Here is a 24,159-nt window from a genome sequence, read left to right as displayed (position 1 = left end):
ACAGAGGAGACAGGTCCCCATGCCATCAGTCAGAGGTGCCCGTGTTAGGCAGGGAGCATGGAGGGAGCCCAGGCAGCCGAGGCTGGAAAGGCCAAATGGCAGGGAGGGAACAAGGCAGCAGCTGAGGCACAGCACTGCCACTCTTCCTGAGAGAACAGCACCAAAGCCCACCCCAGAACAGCATCACACAGACACAGCCAGTGTCCCAGAGTGCAAAGAGCAGACCAGAAAGCAGGCCCATTACCTAGGAGTCCCCCGAAGGTGATGGCAGGAGAGAGAGCAGCAAAGTAGATGAAGAGAACGGCTGCGAGACACTGGCTGTGCAAGGCGTCTCTGATGTCACTGAGGTATTTGGGGTACCTGCGCTTTATGTCCCGAACCAGACCTCCAAAAAATATCCCGGTTCGCTTCAAAGGGTCATCCTCAGCTTCCTCCTCTTCTTCCTCAGCTTTCACTTCACACAGCTCTGGAGGTGCATGGAGGGCAAGGCTTCAGCAAGGAACACAGCTGAGCCCTTGGGCTGTCCCTCTCCCCAGTATCTCATAGAGCAGCACTAGCCTGGTGGGCCCTCTGCAACAGCACATCCCACTGCCTCCAGTTGTCCCCAGCCACCAGTCACTGTCCTGCTCCCCTTGCCCTGCTCCCCACTCCCCACTGCAGGAGCCAGGCCCTGCTCACCCTTCTGCCAGCCTCTGGGAGGGGAGGGCCCATTGGTGCACACAGGGCACTAGGCACAAACTTGCCCAAATGTGAATGGAGAGACCTTTGGCTTCCTGAGCAGTGCCCTCCTTCATGGATTTCTGCTCCCTCTCCTTCCTCTTCTTCAGCAGCAACTTCTGGAAGGTGGCAATGGATTTGAGCAAGTCTTTCCCCTCCACCTCTGATGGGGGGATGACAATGCTGCAGTCCAAGAACTCGTTGATTGCATTGAGGAGGTCTTGACGATCATCTGCCATATATGCAGCCTCATGGAAGTGCTGGAAGGGGCAGGGAAAAAGAGAGAGGGAGAAGGCTCAGACCAAGAGTAGACACAGCTGCTACAGCCTGGAAACGCAATGCTTGCTGTGACCTTTAGAGCAACATTCTCCCCCTCCATCCACTACTCATCTCCCTACTGCCATTCTGTGACCCACACGCCTGAACCCCACCTCTTGGTTTGAGGGAGAAGCTGGTAGAGCCCTAAATAATCATAGATATAAAGCAGAAGAACCATGAACTGAGCAGGGCATGTAAGAGACTCCTGGGAGTCTCCACATGGGAGACAGAAAGAGAGCAAGAAAATAGGCATCTACACCATGAGGGAAGCCATGCAAAGGAAACTAGGCAGAAAAGGAGGGATATTTCTGACAGCAAGAGCAGGTTAGCAAGGAAGGACTAAGGAGACCAGGCAGGGAAGTGCTGGCAAACAGGTAGAAGTGCTGCACTGCCTCTGGAACATGCCTCCAGAGAAAAGGCTGGAGGATGATGAATGAGTGAACAGCCTGTAAAGGAGGTAGGGGACAGCTAAGGTCCCTGCAGCACAGACTCTCTGGAGCCACAGCTTCAATGTAAATGATACTGTACTCTCTCCACGGCGCCAGGACTGTGTAACCTTGCTGTGGCCAGCCCTGGCTGCAGCAGCTGGCTCTGCTCTTCCAGCAAGAGGACCAGAGACTCAAATGAATGAGGTCAGCCCACAAACACAGCACTGAAGCTGGAATGGCACCTCACCTCTTCGGGCTAAAAACACATTCTCAGCTGAGCCCCACACAACTTCAGGGAAGGAATCTTCCAGTCTTGCTACCTCTAATGCACTTTTTCTGATTGAGCCTTTTAGTCCCCAGTTCAGTAAAAGTGGCAATAGCAGCAGTACAGGAAGGTTTGTTACTTGCTTATAGTATTGTGGCACCAGCAGGAAGGACCTGTGAACCTCTGATCCTCTTGTGCTGGATGTATGCAGCAGATGCTCAGATTGTCTTTCCTTTGCATTTAATTCCTTACCAAAGTAATCAATTTCACTGCCATCTAGAGAGATGGGGGACTGATCTTAAAAATCCCAGGTGCTCAAATTTGCCTACCCCACCAGAGCCTTTGCACAGCTCTCATCTCAGGACTGTCTTCTAAGGAGCCAGCAAAGCTCCCTCACAGCATCACTGCCCATCAGCTCCTCACCTTGTCAGACATGAGGGTGGAGATGGAGCGGCCAATTTCATGGTAGTCCATGTTGGCCTGGCTAGGTCCCAGCAGCACAAAGATGAATCTGACAGGAATTGGGACCTCCAAGACAGACTCCAGGAAGACAGACTCATTTAGTCGGACGAAGGCCATGGTTGGCTGTTCCAGAAACTGCACACAACCTGCCAGGGGACAATGTTTGGAGCAGAGTTAATCATTGGAGTGAGCTGTACTGGGCTGCCTTTAACAGCAGAGACAGGGGTTTTGGAGGTTCCTACAAGCCCTGCAGTCATGTACTTCCTCCAGACCGTGGACATAGCACTGAACTTCACACTGAGGACTGCTCCAAGTGTTTCACTGATCAATCAAAAGCAGTGCTACTTTCTTTAGCCTCTCAGTTACCCCATTCTCGATCCCTTACAGATGGGTTTTACTTACATTATAAGGGGCTAAGTTTAAATAAGAAGGCTTTTTCCCCACTTATGGAAGGAAACCTCTTACATGTTACTTTTATCAAACAAACTTCTAATCTCATCAAAGAATGAAATCAGGTTTGCTTGACATGACCTATTTCCCATAAACCTTACTGCTTGGCAGTAATTACATCCATATTCTTTAGCTCTTTATTAATTGAATTCCATATTAGCTCTGCCACAATGCTGGCCGAGAAGGATGTCAGGTTAAACAGCCTATAGGTACTGGCTCACTGTTCTTCCCTCCTTGAGCTATGAGCTTTTTCTGTTACTTTGTATGTTCCCTGTATTCCCAAACTATTTTTTTTTTTTTCAGAGAAAAGTAAGTCAGGGCTCTAAAGACTCATAGGTGCAAACTGCACATTTTGTTTTACAATGTCTGCATCTCGTCAGTGCTTGGCAGTCTCCTCGGTTCCTAGCAGATTGGGAAGTACTCCTGCATCCTCCAGCACACCAGCCACTTCCTTCACATACCCAACACAAATGTTTATTGAATACTGGTATTTCACTGGCATTATTACTGATCTTTCTGCCATCTGTGTCCAGAAAAGAGCTGTATTCTGTGTCAGGCTGGTAAATCTGGGCCTTCTGAGAGTCCAAGCAAATTCCAAGACACAGTCTTAGCTCAGAAACAAACCAATGTTTAACTGAGTACTCAAAAGTGCACTTATGAACCTGATTTGGCCTCATCGTGATTAAGCATCAGTTTGGTTGAGCTGCCAAGCCTCTTTGCCTGAGCTTTTAATCTACTGGGTAGACAATGACATTTACTTTTCTTGTAGCATAGTTTGGTTTGCTGAGAAGTTAATGCCAGCAAAGTGCCGAGAGGAATACTCTTGTAATCAGAAGGCACCAAGTCCACTGATGCTCAAGCCTGCCTGCTCACAGCCCTCCTGTACAGAGAAGTATGTCCTGGTAGTGCTACAGTCAATACCTGAGACCTTGCCATCAGCCAGGCCCTGCTTCTGTCAACTCAAAGCCTGCTGGCACACACAGCCAGCAGCCAACACTGGCCAGGGACAGGGCCCAGCTGCTGGCAAGGTTTTAAGAGGCCAGACAGAGAGCAGCAATGGTCAAAGCGCACGGTGATGGCTTGGCCATCAGTCCCTCAGGCACCACTCACCTATTTCTGAGTGGCAAAACCAGACATACTGTGAGCCTGGCAGGACTTCCAACCCTAAGCTGGGCCCTCCCTACAGCAGTGTCTATGAACCTCTTTTTTAATTTAGGAAAAGAACTACCCTGGCAGGCCATATGTTTGCTATACATAAACAGAACATGAACCATCACCAAAGGAGGGAGTGTACCAGGCTCACTCCCCAGCTGAACATGTATGAGATGACCAAATATCCCCCAGGAGTGAGGGGACAGACTGTTGGGGCCACACCAGAATCTGCACTAGGGGACTCTACATGCCACCTCTTACCCACAAGGACCACTGTGGCCTCTGCATCTTCAGGGATTTTCTCCATCAGCTTCAAGTATTTACGATGGCCCTCAGAGTTATGAAGATGAGGGTTTTTCTGCCAGGAAAGAATACAAATAAGTAAGGGTGAAGTCCCCATGCTTTGGTCTCCCTACACAGCCATGTACCCCACTGCACAAACGCAGCTGGGCTTGCCTTGGCTGCACACCCAATGCCTGCTTCACAGCAAGGCACCCTCACAGCAAAGGCCACCCTGCAAGTGCCAGAGCTGCTGCTGCCATTACATGTTCAAGCAGACATCTGCATACAGTGCAAAGCCAAAACTAGGTACCAAAATCATAATGCAGTGGCCCGATTTCCAGTGCTCCAGGGGATGCAGGGAGCTCAGTTCTTGCATTACAAGGTTTCCCCATAAAGGGGCTCAGAGGCAGGCACCATGGCCTGCTGTCAGCCAACAGCTGTCCCCAGAGTGTGGAAAAGGACACAGTAACCCCCCAGGTCACCCTCACCTCCTTGCACTCAGTCTCGTTGGCCTTGGGGTCAGCCATCTCAATGCGTTCTTCCCCCATGAGGGGCACGCATGTGTCTGTGGTGTGGTTGTGATGGTGGTTTCCCACGATGGAGTTCATGCTGGAGCTGGAGTGGTTCCTCGGGAAGAAGCCCTCTTTCTCATCATTGGGATGGCTGAGGGGGAGAGTGGTGGCCATGAGGGGACCTGCCTCCCCTGCCACCTGGGGCTCACAGATAACCCCCGGGCCCTGAGAGCCCGCATCCATATCCACCCACCTGTGCTTCAGCAGCAGAGCACGCAGCACATTGGCTCGATCTTCTGCCCTGATCTGGTCAGAGATGATCATGGTCTCCACCATGAGGTGAGCAATGCCAGGCAGAGTGGTCTGCTCCAAGTCAAGGAGGACGGCACCTGCCAGCATGAGGGGAAGAGCCCAGCTCCTAGAGTGCAACACTACCCATTGCATTCACACTCTGGGGACACAGCTGTTTCACCAGGAGCCAGATTTTGACTGGGGTACAGATTCAGCCGAGAAATGCCCAAGTGTGCTTTCTGTAAACCCTTGCCCCAAGAGAAACCAAAAGCTCCAAGATGCAGTGGCAATTCTGGTTTCTCCTTTCATTTCAGTCTCCCACTCTGACCAAACTTGATTTTCCACACCACAGATGGGTCCAAGGCCTGCTGGCCAAGGCACAGCTGGGGGTTGCAGCTTCCACGTGCCTGAGACCAGTGAAGCAGAGCGTGGAACCAACACAGGCACCCTTGAGGTAATGCAAGCCCTGCCAAACAGGCTGCAGGATGTCTTTCTCCACAGACCCTACATGAAGCCTGGACACAGACACTGCTTCATGCCTCCAGTGAGGGACCTATCCAGCAACACCTGTCCTAGAGCAAGAGGCTGCTCCTCCTCACTCACCATGTGCAATAGTCTTCCTGAGCTCCAACAGACTGCGGAAGGACAGTGAAGCCACATGGGGTTTGCCCCACCTTGCTGTATCCTCCTCCACATCCTCCTCAAACTTGATCCAGCGGGCTGTCTCCCTCCAGTGCATCTCCTGGTTCTTATCCACCACCAGCTCATTCAGCTCCACAAATACCTAGTGTGGATTATGAGGACATGAGATGCATACAGCTCTACCAGGTGCACACAGAAAGTCTCAGCTTTCTTCACGAGGTACCGCCTGGTCTGACGTGCTACTGGAACAAACCTGCCATAGTTTAACCAGAGGTTTACTGCACAGAAACAGCCAGGATAAAGATCACTGACAGCATGGCAGGAGCTTCCACCAGCACATGGAGCAGCAGAAAGCTCCAAGTTACATGGTGTAGGCAGAAAGGAGAGAATGATGGAATGCTGCATCCCTTTCTACCAAACTACTGCAATTTTGTCCTCTGCCTTCTTCTTGGTTTCCCCCTAAATTTCCCACACTTACTAGAGATAGAGATGTTACTGTGCTGCCAAATTCCACAACAGCATCACCATTTCTGTGACTTTTAATGTCTTTCCCGAGGTCAAAGCTTTGTGGTTTCAGGGAAATCTCCCCTTATATTGAAAAAAGTGTATTTTCAGCTCTCATGGTAATAGATAATAGCATGAAATGTCACCCTCAAGGTCATGTAAATAATTAATTATACTGAAACACATTTATCACTTTATAAATTGCATGTTTCTAGTCCTGATTTATGGCTTCTGAACAAGTGTGGGAGAACAGCACATGGATACCTCATGGGGCTTTCTATCCAACTTCTTCTTCTTCTTCTTTTTCTTGACAGATGGAGTTGATGCTAATTTTTTGCTTGTCCTGGTGATCTGACTCCGAGATGGTTTTTTCATCAGATGCCTCCTCACACCCGGGTTATCTTCAAAGCGGTGGCCTGAACACATAGGAAAGGAAAAAAGGCCACCAATTTATCTAGTGCATACACAATGTCTGGCAGGGAAACACACATCCAAGCACGTCCTTCTCTCATTAACTTATGCTATCAAAGCCCTGGCAGCTGGAGAACACACTATCATCTTCCAGAACTTTGAAGATCCTTTGTCTCATCTGCCTACTTCCATCTCTTCCAGATGTCTGTGAGCTAACCTCTTCACAAAGAAGGCTTCTTCCTAGGCTGTACATACACTTGGGGCTTCATAATAAATTCTTTTACTCATGGTATTCGAACAAGTGGAATGGGAATCCTCCCCATAGTTCCCCAACAAAACACAACCTGCAGCCTTGCCTGCACAGTTGTGCACCCACACATCAAAGGCAGGCACCTGGCTGGGTCTCACCTCTTGCACCAGGGGAAGGCCTGGTGCTCAGCAAGCATAAAGGGCAGTGAAAGGGAAAGATATTTAGCTGCTGGTCTGGGAGACATAAGGAAATATCAATGTCTGTTTTATTTAATTGTGTGACGAGACTGTAGAATAACACTGCAGCCTGGGGCTGGCTCGGAGGCTGGCAGTGAAGGCGATCTGCAGTGCTGCTGTAATGCCCTCAGAAAGGTCTGCGTTAGAGACTGGCTGGCTGAGGCAAAGCCTCGCAAAGCCTCCAGAGAGGCTGTTAAGGCTGCTCTACAGACCCACCACTGTGCTGCTGGCTAGCCAGTGCCCACCAAAATGCAGCCACAATGCTAGCCTTTCTGCAATGCCAGAGAAACAGCACCTGGGCAACAGCCTGCCAGGGAGAATTTCCCTGGATGCCACCCAGAGACAGCAAGTGTTATCTTTCTGAGCATGGACAACCCACAGGAATGTGGAAACCCTCAGAGCCTCATTTCAGGATGGGCAGGCTTGCCCAACTAGATTATGGAGTCAGGGCTTTTGCTCAGCTTTTGTCCATTGAGGCTTGCTGGCTGTGCTTTTAAGACAATGCCAAGGTCTTCTCCCTAGCAGAACAAGGGCAGCTCTCCATTGGCTGGGGTGAATGTTCTGCTTGCATACGTCTTTCTGCATTTAGCTTCACGACCTGCAGCTTTCAGGGTATGAGAGACAGTAAAAAGCACAGGGTTTTAAGTCTGAGTGGTCTCTTTGATGTTGCAGAAAAATATCTGTACACCTCTGGCATGGAAAGACACACCCAGCATCAGGCCAGGCATACCATGGCCTTGCACCTTGGAAATCTGGGTCGCTAAATTAAATATAAAATGAATCAATACTGAGCCTCAGGGCATTTTCCCCCATTGGCTGCCCTGCTGATGCACATCCTGCTGATGACGGGACTCCTCCCTGCTCCACTTACTGCACTGCAATGTCAATAGGAGCCAATAATGGCCCAATAACCACTATGAACGTTTCTGGGAGCCAGGCACGTGTGGGACTTCCATGGAGTTTCACATGGATTTCTCAGTTCCTGCATGCACAGTAGCCACTTCAGCACACTCAGTATGAGCTCATGCATGAAACAAGCAGTCCACCATGAGATGATCTTGGTATCGGGCACCTTTGCTCCAATCCCTGCAGCTTCTGATTCTCCTATGCACCCTGGGACTCCTCACTGTATCCCTAGAAAATCGGGGCCTGAATACACTCTACCCAGCAATACAGAGGACAGAAAGCTTTCCTCTCAGCAATGACAACTTATCACACAGTGCTCTTCAACAAGAGCCCTAGAAAACATCCACAGGTGTCTAGTCTTAGCCAGACAACGGCTGGAGGACAGATAAAAAGCAAGGAGCCATATTTCCTGACAGCACCTCCAATGACTCCCACACTCACTGACAGGGACAGGAATCAGAGCGCCACAGAGTCAGAGAGCATTGGTGAAGGCACATCTCCAGAGCCTTATCTACAGCAGACTAAGGAGAGATCTACCTTGCTGCTCTTCCTTGGTAATGTTTGTGGCTCTTGAGATGCCATCTGGGGGCTACAAATCATAGGAGCAGGGTGGGCACCTGGTCTTAATTTAGGAGAACCACTGGCTTTGGGTATCCCATGCAGAACCCAGCTGAAGTGCTCCAGGCTGCTCTACAGAGACTCTTTCTGTGTCCTGTCAGATTGGTGCCTTCCCCAGTGAAAGTCCAGCTCAAGAGAGCACCTAAAGTCCTTATTCAGGACAGGATCTTAGACTGAGACCAAAGGGTGATATGCTGAGAGCATATGTCTGTACTTCTTGCTTGAAGCCAAACTCCCCAAGGAGTACTGCTCTTGTTGTAGCTCCTCTTCAGTGCTCCCCAGGTGTGAAGACAGTGATAACATCAGAGGACAGAGAGCAATTCTTATGGTAGCTCCACTACAATGAACTGGTATGTCACCCTCCCACACAGCATCTCCTACAGTCTCTTCCAGAAGATGATCTTGTCACGTTAGCTTCCACAGTCAGATTTCTTCAGATGAATAAGTTCCTTTTCCACCAGCTTAAATCTGAATATGGCAAATATGACTGCACTGCTTAAAGTCTTCCCCAAGAATGCCTTTGCTAGCAGGCAATTGCCTTCAATTTACACCTTCAATAGCTCCTGCTCCCCTCCTTTCATTTCCCTCAATCCACAAGAAGGAGGACCAGAAAGAGGCATCCAAGTATTTGTATCAGTACTAGAGAGCAACCTGCTATCCCGGCATCACATGGATAATGCACACTGCTCATCCACCCCAATGGTTAAGGTATAGCAAGACAAAAAAGATTTTAAACTTGGACTCTTGAATATATAAAAAGACACTTAAAACTCAGATTCTTAAAATATTTAAAACTGGACTAAATGAAATGCTAATCAATATACTGTAAGACACAGCCCCATGCTGGCTTCTGGAAAAAGCTACTGCCCTGTCTTGCACAGAGCCCAAGTCTCTTCTGGCTGATGCTAAATTCAGTGTGATAGGGATAGCACATCCCTGCTGCCAACCAGGTGTCTAGATCCAGCACTCCCCATGCTCCAAACACTTAAAAGAGTGCAAGGAGACCAAGGACTCCATTCTGTTCAATATATTCCTCCTGGATCTGAGCTGGTCCTGGAAGAGGCATTGCCATGGAGTAAATAGCTGGGCAAGTGGCACTGGCTGAAAATGAACTGGCTCTGCACAAAATAGATTCTGGTGTCTCAGCCATGTCTCACCCTGTCATACCTCTCTACAGGACTAACCCAGAATGTGAATTCACTATACCAATATAATTAAGAGTTGACTGTATAGTACACCTAGAGTATCAGCTGTAGCAATCAATGAAAGTGTTAACTACTAGAGAGCACAATTTCCCCACTTTGTAAGTGAATGCACTATCACACCTTGCAGAGTGACCTGCTCCTTCTACCTTCCCAAGAATATCCATGTTTTCCAATGTGAACATGGAACAATTTCTTTACACTTTTAATTTACAGTTCATTCAGCTTGGGATAGCTGATGGGACCAATTTGCTCCAGGTTTCTATTTTGAACTTTGCTACTATTCTATGCTCTATCAATTTACAGTAACAAGTAGCAGACTTGTTACTGTAACAGCCAGAAGCTAATCCCCACTAGCTGGTCCCTGCAGAAGCACATAGGAAGACATTCTTTTCCTGAAGGCTTGTAAAGATGGAACAGATGAAAAAGAGAACATGATTCTGGGACTGAGAGGCAGGGCAAATTAAGTTTTTTGCCCAAGATCAAACAGACTGTGGCAGAGGTAGAAGGTGAACTAAAGCATCCTGAGCTTCTGTTACAATCACTCTGCTTTCCCACTTCTCTGTGTAAAGCTGTTTAGTGGGATAGTTCTGGGACATCGCCCCCCCCATGTGCACTCCGAAAATCCCTTGAAAAATTAACACATGATCCAGATGAGGACATTTGACAGTCATCCATGAGCCATGGCTATGAACAGTATCACTCCCAAGGTGGGCCACCTTTTAGCATCATGTACCAAGGAAGGACCCCTGTGAGAGATGGGACTGAGGCTCTGGTTTCTGCACAGTCTCTGAGATGGCTCAGAGATTTTTCTGCAAGGGATGTGAAGGTACAGAAACAGATGCAGAGAACAGGAAGACATTTTTGACTCTCAAGATTCCTATTCTCTCCTTCCCTTCTTTTCCCACTCTTGCTTCCTTTCTTCCTCTTTTCTCCCATACAGGCACCCCAGCCAGCCATCAGCTAGTTTCACAGCCAGGCTCAAGCATGCAGATACAAAGACTAAGTAATTTTTTTTCCTTTGGGCAATTAGGCTACGGTGCAGAGCTAGAACTTGATACCCACCTCCACTGTCAGATCTGCACCTCGACTCAATTCCAGCAAAAAGAGCAGAAGCACACTGTCACCTTGTGCTACAAATGGAAGGGAAAATCTCTTTGTCCTTATACACACTTCAGAGCAGCTGCTTTTCCTCTGCCCACAGCATGGGCCACATCCTGATAAGCACAAAGAGCAAGGTGCAGCTGCCTCTGGAGCTGCTCGAGCAAGACACACACAGGAAAGCACCTCAGCACTACAACACATTGGTACTAAGACCTCACGCAGACACACAGGCATCACACAGCTCCTCTGGTGTCCCCAGACACACAGTGGGGTAAACTGTACTTCCTCTAAACCAGAAGACCAACCTGACATGGAGAGGGTACAGACAACAAACACAGGAGGGAGTTATGCACTATATATAGCTGGGGGCTCTGATCTACAGCTGCAACCATGAGGTCACTGCTCTGGTACTTACAGGTGGGCTCCCCGCCTGGGTAGCCCAGATGGTTTCTGATAGCCTCCCATAAATCATAGTCTTCAAAATTGAAGGCAAATTCATCAAAGTCTTCATAGCCGACTGAGTTGCGAATACAGGTGCTTATCACTACCTCCGGGCTGCTGCCCCCTTCCGATTCCTTTGCTGGCTTCTCTCTCTCTTGAAGGGTTGTCATGTTGTCCTTGTGAAGGTCAGGGGTCAGGTGTCATGAATGACACGCCTTCAGATGAGGAGCCAGGATAGCCAGGCTGAGGTGTGGAAAGCAAGCTGTCCCCCTGGGGGGACTTCACCAGAGCCCTGGGGCCAGCCCCGGCGCCTCGCTTCCCTGCTCACGGAGCATGAAGGTGCCGGCTGCAGCAGCTCTGAGGACTGACGAGGTTCCAGGAAGACTGGCTCCACCCAGGGATGCTTCCGTGGGGGGCTGCCCACCAGCTCCTCCAGAGCAGGGTCCACGCTTTTCCGTGGGGTCTTTCGCCAGATGCCCAAGGATGCAGCACCCGTGGCCCGGGCGCAGCCAGGCTGCATGTGCAGCACAGCTTTTTTCCCTCACTCGCCTCTGGTGTCTCCCTCCCTCCCCAGCCTGCAGAGCAACCTATTGAATTCTCCATGTCCTCAGGCCCGGAGCGTGCATTTCCATGACGTCTCTTGTCTCTGTCCTCGTGCCACGCACAGGGGCAGTTCCCCTCTGAGGCGCTCCAGAGGAGGCAGCTGCCTCTGCCAGGAGAGCAGAGGAGAGGGGAGGCTCCTCACCTCAGGTTTTCTGCAATAGCAGAGCTGGCAGCGTGTCACACAGAGGGCTGATCGCTGGGAAAGTGTGTCAGGAGAGGAGAGAGCTGGGTCTCAGGGAAATATTGGGAACCCTGAACTGGAGAGGACAGGGGGGTGGGTGGTGGAGCAGGCATCCATGGGGTAGGTGGGAATAGAGATGCTGAAAACATGAGGATCATTGCTGTGGACAATGCAAAGCTGACAGAGATGAGACACTGCTGGAAAAGAAGGATCTGGGGAACAAGAAGGTGAGGACCAGGTGCTGTGGCAGGCTGAAGACCATGCCTGAGGCTGCTAGGGGAGAAAGAGAAGCACGGGACTAAGGGACACACGCATTGGTAACGCGGGTAGTGCTGTAAAGCCTCACTTTTCATGCCGTCCAAGTCAGCGGACGCCAGCATCTGGGCCTCGGCCTCGTCGGTGGGGACGCGCTGGTACGCCGCGCTCTCCAGGGTGGTCATGCTGCCGATGCACATCCTCTCCTTCAAGTCATAGGTAACCCGCTGTCCGCTCGCCACCTGGCCCCAGGCCTTGCGCTTCTCCCACCCATGTGACAGACGCTCTCGAGGCCCGGGGGGGCTGTAGGAACCAAAGAGACTGACAGTAGTAAGCAGGGTGAATGAGAATGGGCAGTGACCCTCAGGGGTTGGGGTCCCGTGGCCCAGCCCTGACCAGCAGTCCCTAAGAAGGAGCAGGGCCAGGAGTCGTCTCCTGCAAAACCTGAAGGCTGCTCCTTCTGCTCCTCCTCTTCCCTACCACAGAGTGGGATCAGCTTGTGCCCAGTGTCAAGGACCTACGCCTGAGTCGATGGCCTCACGGTCCCCTCCTGGGGCTTCCCAGCTTGCAGCTCAGCATGACAGCACAAGTTAGCTAGGAGGAAGGGTACTCCAGGTGCACCTGAAGTACTCCAGGTGTACAAGGTGTGCAGCCCAGTGCCTCTAACCCTGCACTCTGGGGATCCCATGGACCCAGGGAGGTTGCAGAAGTCCAATGGAATCATCATCCCATCAGAGAGCAGCCCTCTTGCCCACAGATGCTCTCCCTCTGGGGTCCCTCTGGGGCCCATGTCCCTTCTGACTCAGCAGGCAAGTTCAGGCTAAGCACAGCCACTGCCCCTGGGGACAGATAGACTCTGTGCAGTGACCCTGAGCTGGGGAGAGCAGCAGGCAGCTTGGCACTGCTCACCTACCTGTGGAGAGAGGCAGGGCCCTTGTCCTGCAGCAGGTCAGCAAAGCGAGGCATGGGGGACAGGATGCCACACTCCTCCTCCACGTGGAACTGCACGGGAGCCGGAGTGCTGCTGGACTCCTCCTCATCGCTGCCAACAGTGAACTGCAGAGACAACAGTCCTGACAGCAAGAGCTGGGCAGAAAGCCTTCACCCCAATCCTTGGCACACAGATCCTCCCCAAAATGGGCCACAATGACTTTCCCCACATGCCCCATACCCTGGGACTGGTCATATTGAGCCCTCCACTATATAAATAAAACTTAAGAACTGAAACATTGATCTTCCCCCATGGGTCTTACAGCCCCAAAATGCTCATGCACACCCACCCCTGCACCCACACCAAGCAATGACTTACCTGTTACTGTCCTTTGGTAGCCATCTCTACTAGGCAAGGACAAAAACCCTCTTCCCACAATACTGCACAGCTACAACTTCTCGTCCCTGAGCAGCATACTGGCTGGCACCCTCCTACCACCTCCCTCCAGACTCTGAGCCCCATCCAGATAGGCATGTCTTGGCCTTGCCTTTGGTTTGCTTGGGGACTCCAGCTTAGGGGATGTGTCCTTCCCACAAGCTTCGGCCTCAGATTCTGCAGAGATTTCTTTCTTCTGGACCTCTTCTGCCTCAGATTCTCCGTCTTCCTCTTCTTCTTCTTCCTCTTCTTCCTCCTCTTCTCCCTCCTCGTCCTCTTCCTGGATGGTGGGGGTCACCTCTGAGGGAGGTATTGAGGTTTTCTTCTTTTTCCTCCTCCTTTTTTTCCTTCTGCTGGCACGGGGTGGCCTCTTTTGGAACTTGAGGGCAGAAGGGAGGTGAGTGGAAAGGGGATGATGGATGTGGTGCGAGGTTTGGCGGTGGACTGAGAGAGAAAAAGAGAGTCAGGGGCAGGAAGAGGCTGGGAGGAACCTGCCAGGCGCCCCTCCAGGAAACAGCATGGTCTGAAGATCAAGGGCCAGGAAGGGCAAGGAGAGCCACCAGCCCACAGGGACATAGCAAAGCTCTTTCAGTGATGCAGCAGGCTGTGTCCAGCCTGGGATAGGTGGGGACACAGCCCCTGTGCAATGCCAAACTACCCCAACACAGCTCTACTGCCCTGGGGAAGGCAGCACTCTCCCTGTTTTGCCAAAAGCCATTTGCATGGCTGTGCAGAGCTGCAGTGACTTGCCACAGGCAACATCCCCTTCCTAAACATGGGGAAATGTTTCTTGCATCCTCAAACAAGCATAATTTGGGCCCTTTACAAACTTTTTTGGGACTTTTTAGTTAGTAGTTAGGCCACGGCTTGGTGGTGGACTTGGTGTTAGGTTTACAGTTGGACTTGATGATCTCAAAGGTCTTTTCCATCCTAAATGATAATGATTTCTTTTCTGCATAATGTTTCTTTGAATTGAATAGATGTAGCTTATTTATCCCCCAGGCTTTGACAGAAAGTTCCTCCTACACAGCCACAGGAACAACAGTGCAGAAGTAACCTAAGTCCAAATCCCTGTTACTTTGAGGGCATGTGTTGCACCAGTCTCTGAAATTCAGGTTCAGTTAGGAGGCTGTCTTTTAAAAACCAGGGTAAAGAAACAGGGCAGAAGGACTTTGCTTTAAACTAATCTAGAAAGAGAAATTCATACAGACTTGACCTGGGTGTCATGGGAATTACAGAATGAGAAGAAATTAAGGGCATTTCTGAGCCTTCAATCCTAAACAAAGGCAACACACCAGGCAGGGAACGGGGTAAGCTCAGCATCCCACTGTGAGAGAAAGAGAAGCCATTGCTGCCAGGGCTAGCTGCAGGCACAAAGCCTCCCACAGACAGTCTGCAGGATGCACAGGTCCTGGGGCTGCACCCAGAGAGGCTGAAATCAGGGGGCACTAGCCACTTGGCAAGGGGGTGTTGCTCAGCAGCTCTTCCTGAGCAATTGTTTCCAGATGGTTTAGATTTGGTTCCTTCCCAGCTTTCCTGTGACATGGCAGCAAAATCTGTTTATAGTGAAAACTACCTTCAAAGGACATTTTCAATGTAGGCTGTAACCTTCTCCCTGGGAGAGCCAGGCAGGTTCATTGTTTTGCTGTCATGTTTCCTTTCCTTTGGTTTCTCAAGTCTTTTCTTCCTTGTTTCCCCCCTTGGGAACAGCAGGGATATTTCACACATCCCCTTGGTTCAGAAGAAGCAGCTTGTGGCAAGATTAGAGGAGATTTAGAATGGTCAGACATCTGCACATTGGAAAGAGTTTGGGCGCTTTATAAACATTTTTCTCTCAAAACTGTCTTTTTCGTTGACTTAACTGGGTGTACCCTATTGCATTCACAAGATGTGGAAGACAAACCCTCCTGTCCTGCAGCTGTACTTCCATAGCATGCCACAGGTAGGTCAGGCATGAATTTCTAATATAAGAAGCAAGGAAGACCCCAACTATACACACGCTTCTTCTTCAACAGCACAAAGCTGCTGATGAGGACACAGCCCATCTTTCCATTCTGGCTTGTTCACTTCAGTCCAAGACAGAAACATTTATGTTTTAGCTCAGAAGGAAACTGAAGCCTTGGGCTGCAGGGAAGGGCAGTGATGGTGTGTGATCTGGCACAGAAGAGGGGAGCACTGCTCTTCTCTTCACCCCTGCACACAGCCTTCCTCAGGTCAACTGATCACATCTCCACAGAGGTGGTCTGGAAGTGAGAAAAACACACCTCTCCCAAACACAAAAGGATTCATACCTCCCTCTTCTTCCTCCTTGGCCTCCTGTGCATCCAGTCCCTGCCCTCCCTCCGTGCTCCCCTCCTTGCACTGCCTGCCTGTATGGAAAGTTACTGCCAAACTAGTGTCCCAGATGTTTGATTACATTTCTTGGTGAACTTGATACAAGAGATATGAGAAAGTAATTTAGATAGGGAGCCCAGAAGGAAGAGCCTACATATAGGAATTCCTGGCTTTGACTAGAGCAGGAAACATTTCTAAACTCAGAGAACATTCACCTCTATGGGCTGGTAAGTTATCTTTAAAAGTCTAATGACCTAACTAGATCTTCCAGCTGTATGACTACAAACTGCATAAAACTTTTGATAACCAGGGTTGATGTAGTCCTAGACATCAGAAATACATCAGGAGTTCAAAGGAAAACAAGCTTGATTCTTACAAAAGAAAAATGATTCTCCTATTAATAAGGGGAAAAAAACCCAACCCCAAACAGTACAAATCTCTAGTCAAATTTTCAAAAAGCTTCTGCCATGCATGCTCAAGCAGATCATCCATGTCCTCCAAGCCAACCAGCACACCTGTGCACACAGGCAGAGCTTCTGAGCAGATAGGTCCTGCGGGCACAGGACAGGAATTCAACCCACAGCAAAGCTATCAGCACCTTGCAGCCATGTGAGCCCAGATGGGAAGTGTTATTTGAATGGAGCCTCTGTAGAGAAATGACACAGGCAAAAAAACAGCAGCTGAGGTGCACTACAGTAACAGGCTTTTACCAGCAAGCTTTTATTACAGCCATTGGAAATGAGTGGCCAAGCAGAAAACAGCCTGGTGATGTACTTGGGACATAATGTTCCCAAGGTTGTATCTCATCAAAGCCAAGCTGGAAAAGAAGCAGTAATGTGTCTGTGGAGAGCCACAGACTGGGAAAATCTCCCAACCATTGCTACGTGTCTGCCACACAAACAGGCTGCTGGATAGGGGCCTCTTCCTGCCCTTCACTGCTGTTACTACAAAGTAACATAACCCACCTACACCAGGCAATAGCTTATGGTCATTCTTGTTGGTACATTCTCATTTAACACCTGAAGTGACTTTGGGCAGACCAGCTGCCTTCATTGTGAAAGAGCAGATAGAGGAACAGATATGCTGCTCAAATTAATTCAGGTGAGATAACTACAGCACTTTAAATTCACACTCCATTTTTATTTTGCAGTTCCTTTCTTTGATCAGAGAAGTCCAATGGATTCTTGAGTGCTATTTAGAAATACACAGGCATGTCTGACTGGAGCCATCTGCTTTCAGACTGGGGAGGGCAGCCTGGCTTCTGGTCATGTTTGGATGTTTCTTTGCAGCCACATGGAAGAAAAAATATTTTAAACTGGAAATTTCAACTTGGGGAAGTAACTGCAGAGGTCTCAGAGACTGGTCTAGGAGGTGAACGAACACCCTGGGCTGAGCTACAGCTGCTGGGTGGGCTGTGCAGTAGCTATGCCCATGGAGACAGAGAAAACAGGAACAGACTGGAAACAGGCCGTGGGCACTGGTGCTAAACTGTGTGTACATAGCACCTTGGGAACGCTCTGGAGGAAGGAAGTGAATAGCAGGCTAATACAATCTGCCATCCTACCACAAGGCTGCAGAGCAGGTGGGATTGAGTGAGGGCTGGTGGTGAGGGTGGAAGGGGGTACAGTGTTTCAAAACCTACATACATTCAAAATCTCTCTCACTGTAGCTGCGACTTTGCTTCTCCAGATTGCTTGATGCTGACTTGCTTATCAGGTCCCCAAATCTCTCGATTGACAAAGTCTTATCCAAGTCCTCATCGTCCTCGGCACCAGGAGAGGCTTTCTCTGCGTCATCTCTGCCCTGCACAGAAACCGCCAGGTAAGAATCAAACACGGCAGACCCCTAAAGCCCTCTAGATCCTCCTGCCCTTCCAACAGTGCTGGCTTGCTAAGGAGCACCAGGCTCCACACAACAGGCCTGGGGGCATAATTTCTCATATAGAGGCACAGCTCTGCACAAAACCAAGTGGCAGAACAGACCATCAAGCTCCAAGGCACACTCTGCAGGGATACCTTAGTGATCCTTCACACCTCTCTTGAGTGGCAGGTATCAAAGGAATATGCCAGTGCCTGTTTATCCCATTAAGAGGAAATGCGTAGCTTTTGTTTGGCTGGAATTTCTCTCTCCTCAGATTTAACTGCTGCTCTCTGGTCTTCCCTTTGCCCAGTCTGCCATCTCTCTCATTCTTAGACCTCCTCTGTATTTCCCCTTGGGAGACAGCATCCCTGCCCTTGGGTCAGTGACCACCCTGTGCCTTCCCACCTCCCCTCCACACATCTAGAGACTCCCCGTTCCTCTTGGATACCTTCTTCAGGCTTTTCTGCCAGTTTTCCTCCTGTTTCAGGCAATGGGAACTTCTCTGCCTTTTGCTGGTGGAAGTGCCCTGACATGAGTATCACCCTGCTCTTCCTTTTTTTCTTTCTTTCTCCTGAGCAGCTGCAGCTGGTAAAATTTTCCATCAATATAACCAAAATGCCAGCGCGGAGCTGTTGTGGACTCCCGTGTTTCCATGGAAACAGGAGGAGGCCCAACTGTGACAAATCTGCTAGGCAGAAAGAGGGAGTAAGGCAGCTTTAGCTGAGAGATCTCTCTCCTCACATTCCTGTTCTCAGCTATGGCCTAGGAGCAGCTTTGTGTCTGTGGGTGAGCCTGCTTCTCCTCTCACCTTAGCACAGGTGTCCCAAGCCCAAATGGGGACAGTCTTCAAGCTAATCAGCTCCTCCTGTCACTTGAGTACCCTACCCAATGGCGTGTGAAGGCACAGGGACCTCACAGAGCAATCCCTGGCCTTTTCTGGGCCACACTTTGCTGTCTGTGTGGAGAGGATACAGGCTCGTGGGCAGCTTCGGGGCACGCTTCATGCAGACCTGTCCCCGGTAAATGCAGGCTGTGTCTCCCACTGCAGCACGCTGCCAGGACACCAGTCCTGCTCGGAGCAGGCAGGAGCACAGGCCCCGGGGAAGAGACGGCCCCGCTGCTGCTGCTCCTGCTGCTGGATTCCCACCTCACCTGCTGCAAGTCGATGAAGACATCTCCTACAGGAGGGGACTCTCCAGCTGCCATTTTGTTTCAGGACCTAAGGGCCTGGGCAAAATATCAACCCTTCTCTTTCACCGGCAGGCACCCAGCAAACCTGGAGAGTGGCATAACCTGTGGAGAGAGGGCAGGACAAGGGAATGTCGTGGGAGACTGCTGGCCACTGCCCTCAAGCCCCTGGCTCCTGATCCAGAGGTCACCTGAGCAGCCCTTTGAGAACCTCCCTGGCATCACTAGGACAGGCCTCTCCCCAGCAGTGTGCAGGGGCAAGTGGCCCAGCCCACGCTGCTTTGGCCACCAGCTCCAGCTGATCAGGGATAGATGGGATCCTGTCCTTCTCTGAAAGGTCAGAGGGGCCAATAGAGACAGCAGCAATATATAGCTCCTGCACGGGCTATGCAAGAGAAAGAAAAGCTTCCTGCTCAGCCACCTGTACAGCAGCACACTGGTGCAAAGCTGGGGTGTGATTGACCACCAGGGAAAGAAACAGTCGGAGAGATCAGGTGCTGGGAGTACATGCCAGGGGCAAGCAGCAGAGTGGTCCTGTGGCACCTAGCTTTAACTGGACAGATCCCAAAAAAGGCTGAAAGGAACCACAGAGAGAGCTGTGCAGACCACAGAGATAGGACAAGGACAAACAGTTCATCATTCAAACGCCACACACAAAACAATACATGTTACAGGCAAAGAGACCGACCTTCAGGCTGCAGATTTTTCTCAGATCTGTCAGCAGTGGCAGAGCTAAAGGATACACAAGTCCCTGAGGACAGCACAAAGGAATAATCTGCTCAATATTCAACTACAGGTGAGGAAGGCAAAGAGCTGCTACACTTGACAAGGACTGGGATACAGACTAACATAGAAACACCTCTGGTCAAACCATCTACAGCAGTAGCACAACCTATGGGCTGCACAAGAGGAACTGGAGATGGTACAGAGACTGGCACTGGGAAGACACTGATCCCAAGAAACTCATCTGAAACAGAGAAGATGTAAGCATATACACAGTGATTTGAGCACAGGGAGAAGCAAAGTGTCCTCAGCTCACAGCACAAGAAAAGGGACATTCGTTAAAACTACAAGGGTAGAATACAAATGAATTCAAAATTGACAAAACATTTTTTTTCAGTGATGTCATCAAGGAGCAAAACACTGCAATGTCAGAGGACAGCTTGGCCATCTCTCTGGTAACAAAGTTGTATTTATGACAAAAAAAATTAAGAGAAGTTAAACCCATCTTTCAGAACAAGCTATTCTCCAGCTATGAAAGCTTTGGAGTAAGTATTACAGTCTGTGTCCTGGCTATCTGCTGAAGGGTTTTTTACTGTCTCATCTGAAGTACCTAGCATGGGACACTGTTTAAGACAGGTGACTAAACCACTAAAGATTGTCTAAGGATGAAACCAGTAAGGCCACTTCATCATCCCTTCTATCTTTATAGATCTCCAGAAGGTCCACAGCCTGCCTACTCTGCCTACATGAAGAGCTTTTTCAAACCCAAAATCCCAGGGCCATCTGTAAGGCAAGATTTTGAAGAGCTAATGTGACCACTGATGAAGGATGTTCCTTTGCTGTACCTTCCCAATTATCAGGAACAAGGCAAAACGTAATGAAAGAAACCCCTGAAACATACTTCATTGGACTCATCACTAATTTCATCCTCAGTATGACACCAACAGCTCAAGAGAAATAGGCTGCCAAGAAAGACATCTAAACAGCAAATGCAGTATCCAGGCCATCCCTTTTGTAGGATTCATCATAGAGAAAAGGTTAATACATGTCTTTTTTTAACCTTTTTTTTTTTTTTTTTGCATTTAATTCAAGAAAAGGGTATAATTCCATGAAAACAAACAGCAATACTTTTGAAACTGAAGGCAGGGAACATTTTATTCCAGTGGGAAAAGCTGGCAGGGGAACCTCACTTTGCAGGGGCATAGCATCACCACTGTTAAAGAAAAGATTGAACATTTTTAAGGAACAGAACACTCACAGCTACAGGGTAACTGCAAAAACGTGTTGCAAGGACTATAACTTAGGGGGTAAAAAGATAATGGAGCTTTGGACAGCAGCTCCTATAGAGGCAGAATTCCTAAGACTTAGCAAAATGGTAAAGGTAATTTAACAAAATAAATGCTAATGCTCAGCTTCACCTCTGTGCCCCTAACATGCCTTGTGGGGCCTTTGAAGTAAACTAAAACTATCAGCAGGGCTGTGAAGCAATGTGTTTTGTTTCAGGTCAACCTTAAGCATGTCTGAAGCAAGGAGGAGGTTCCAGGGGCATTTTGTGCTCTGGAAGGGAGGAAACCCACATCCTGGAGAACTACTGGGTGCAACATATATTCTACTAACATCAGCTTTCTAAGATGTTATACTGAGTTTAAAACTACAGCCCGACTGCCTAAACAAAGTTAAAAGGGAGGGAAAATCCAGCACTGAGTCTTTCTTTACTCATCGTAGCAGCACATTCAGAATTATGCTGAAACCATCACTCTAATGAGGCTAAACAGCTAAAAGCCAGTCAGCTGTAGTAGCACTAAGAGAGCCCTGGGGACTTGCTTTGAAATTTCAGAGGGACGGGGAGATACCCATGGGCTTTCCATCAATGCCCCACTAACCACCCTGTGGAAGCAGGATGTGATGTGTGGGCACTTCAAGCCTGCAGGCCTTGGGGCCCAACTGTTGGAAGGTTCTGATGCTGTAGGGTCGAGAGAAGAGGTGAGGGTGAGAGGTGTGTTTTCCTATTCTAAACCTACCAGCTCTCCTGCTCCTGAAGAATGGAAAGCTCACAGCCTGAAAGCACTGCTGCTCCCCTTCGGCACATTCACGGCTGTCCATGGCCACTAGAGGCCACCTGCCCCTTACTTTGTGCCACCTCTGGAGGAAGGTGGGATGGAAACCTACGGGATCCTGCCTGGTGTTTCTACCACCCTCAACAAATGGAGTTCAGAGAAGAGCAAAATTTTGCCAGTGGGCCAGAGGATTGATTTATAAGGAAAGGTTAGGAGCTAATTTTATCTAGCACAATATGGGATGACTAAGATGGGGATGGAACAAACCAGCAGTCTGGAAAGATCTCAAGGGTGCAAAACACAACTAAAGATTATTTTTTTTTGTCAGGCAGCCCTTCATAAAGAGACTTAAGAATAGGTTAAAATTTAAAATAGAAACGTAAAAGGAGTATCAAGCAGAATTCTGCTAATAAGCATCATGCTGAAGTGCCCAGCCTGCTGGCATCACTGCCTGGGTTGCCGTAAGAAGAACATAAGATAAAATGGGAAACTAAAAAAACAAACACCACTAAAAAAAAGCAAATTACTGATACCTTCATCCTACTGTATCTCCTGGTTATGGGGAGTACGTGATTCAGCATTCCCGCTAGAAGTAATTTTCAGTAATAGAAGCATCATGCCAGCAGGCCAGATTCAAAGGGAGGCCAGAAAAATCCACAGCCTGCCAACCTGTGTGCACTCACACATCCCTGCTCTCTCCACAAGCACATCAGTAAACAGAACTGGCTCACAAAAATCACCATACATTGTACTGACCATCTAAGCTTAACGGATTCTGAAGGAAAGTGAGCAGGCATGTCCCTGCAATGCTGGCAGCTACGGCATCTCCCACATGTTGCTCACTGGGACTCCAGCGGGGCTCCCCCTCATCCCCAAAGGCTGCTTCACAGTGCCAGTGCTTCCCTGTTTTGCTGAGAAAAATGCAATTTGGCACATCTTTGAGGGCCCAGGCAAGCAGTTCACACTGTCCCTTTGCAACAAAGATGAGTCAGTGATGCTACAGGCAGGCTTCCCCAGCTCCGTGGGCAAGCGGCAGCATGGAGACAGCCTTCAGGTCCCACATCCATCTCCGCAGCTCTTCCTTAATTTCTTGGCCATTGGCTGAGAATAATTTAGCTGTGGAGTGTCTAGACTAGGAGTGGATGTTAAGGATAAAGCCACAGGGGCAAAGCTGGTTTGAGGACAGGGGAGGAGAAGGGACTCTGGCTGATAGACACAGATGGGAAGAGCTCACGAAGGAGAAGGATTAGAGGCCTTGGAAGATTGTCCTGGGAAGAAATACTGATGTGCGCGTCCGTGGAGAACAGGAGCAGGAGGGGTGCTGCTGCATACATCAAAGCATTTGGATGCTACTGTGACACTCACAGCCTCAAAGCCAAACGAAACAGAAGTGGGCTGCGCTGCCCCTACCTCTCCTCTGTCATGGCCGAGGAACAAGACACACGTACCAGAATGAAAAGGCAACACAGAAGACAGTAAACACACAAAGTTTTGTGGCATGAAGGTTTTAACCTGTGGATCTCTCCCACATGGCTATGTTGAAATTTGTATTATTACACAAACACTTTAGAAGGCTTAAATATTTCAATGAATCCTGTACTCCACTGAACTACCCTAGATCAACCATCACAGCCATTCACTCCTGAAGCACCGTCTGTTCCGTGACTCTCCCTCACAACAGGCCCTTAGGGTACCACAGGGGACAGAGCCCGCATGGTCCACAGACACATAAACGAACACACGGAACAAAATTCACTCCAGAACGAAGTGCCGACACCAGACAGTAACAATGAGCCACCCCTCCACTGGACGTACGGACGGCTCTGACAGACACACACGTACAGTCGGGGAAAGAAAGGGACACAGACAGCCACGGGGGTCACTGCACCACGTCCGCGCCGTGCCTTGCAAGCCCGTACGGCGCGGAGCGCGGAACTGCTCCAAGCCCGCCGCATCCAGCCCCGAGCACCGCGCTGCGTGCTGTGCCGTGCCCCTGCCATGCACCGCCCCGCACCGTGCCGTGCCATGCACCATGCCCCGCACCGGCAGCCACCCGCACCGCGCCACGCACCGTGCAGCACCGGAGCGTTCCGCAGACGGGCCGGGGCAGGGCAGCCAGGCGGAGCTGCTGCAGCCGGGGCAGCAGCGCAGGGACAACCCACCCCCCCCCCCCCCCGGCTCCGGCCCGTACCTCGCACCGCCGGAGCAGGAGAGCCGCCCGCCGCCGCCGCCGCGCCGCGCCCCGGCCCCGCCGCCGCGCTCCGCCCGACACGTGCCGTGCCGCGCTGGCGGCGGGCGGCGCTGCTCCCCGGCCTCCCGCCGGCCCGGCCCGCTCCGCGCCGACCGCCGCCGCTGCCGGGCCTCCGCCGCTTACCGGGGGGGCTGCGGGGCGGCGGCGCGG

At 50.1% G+C, this 24,159-nt stretch overlaps 1 protein-coding gene across 5 annotated transcripts in view; it reads right to left on the bottom strand.

Moving 5' to 3' along the window:
• The window catches only part of SLC4A3 (solute carrier family 4 member 3), a 33,299-nt gene extending 9,213 nt beyond the window's left edge, over positions 1–24,086 (bottom strand). For 2 of the 5 annotated variants that reach the window (XM_072932128.1, XM_072932132.1), the window contains exons 1-14: positions 23,950–24,086; positions 18,943–19,083; positions 17,577–17,733; positions 13,709–14,040; positions 13,144–13,286; positions 12,322–12,533; positions 6,288–6,439; positions 5,481–5,661; positions 4,840–4,975; positions 4,563–4,737; positions 4,054–4,150; positions 2,152–2,336; positions 764–977; positions 245–466 (exon numbers count right to left, since the gene is read on the bottom strand). In XM_072932128.1, the coding sequence (XP_072788229.1) occupies positions 245–466; positions 764–977; positions 2,152–2,336; positions 4,054–4,150; positions 4,563–4,737; positions 4,840–4,975; positions 5,481–5,661; positions 6,288–6,439; positions 12,322–12,533; positions 13,144–13,286; positions 13,709–14,040; positions 17,577–17,733; positions 18,943–18,996 (2,260 nt within the window). In that variant the 5' untranslated portion in view covers positions 18,997–19,083; positions 23,950–24,086. Of the gene's footprint in view, positions 1–244; positions 467–763; positions 978–2,151; positions 2,337–4,053; positions 4,151–4,562; positions 4,738–4,839; positions 4,976–5,480; positions 5,662–6,287; positions 6,440–12,321; positions 12,534–13,143; positions 13,287–13,708; positions 14,041–17,576; positions 17,734–18,942; positions 19,084–19,666; positions 19,730–22,514; positions 22,670–23,829 lie in introns of those variants that run through there. The other 3 variants (XM_072932130.1, XM_072932129.1, XM_072932131.1) reach the window with 3 other exon arrangements.
• Positions 24,087–24,159: the final 73 nt, after the last annotated feature.

Source organism: Taeniopygia guttata, chromosome 7 (genome assembly GCF_048771995.1).
Source record: "Taeniopygia guttata chromosome 7, bTaeGut7.mat, whole genome shotgun sequence".
Classification (NCBI taxonomy): Eukaryota; Metazoa; Chordata; class Aves; order Passeriformes; family Estrildidae; genus Taeniopygia; species Taeniopygia guttata.
This window is presented reverse-complemented; position numbering and strand designations above follow the sequence as displayed.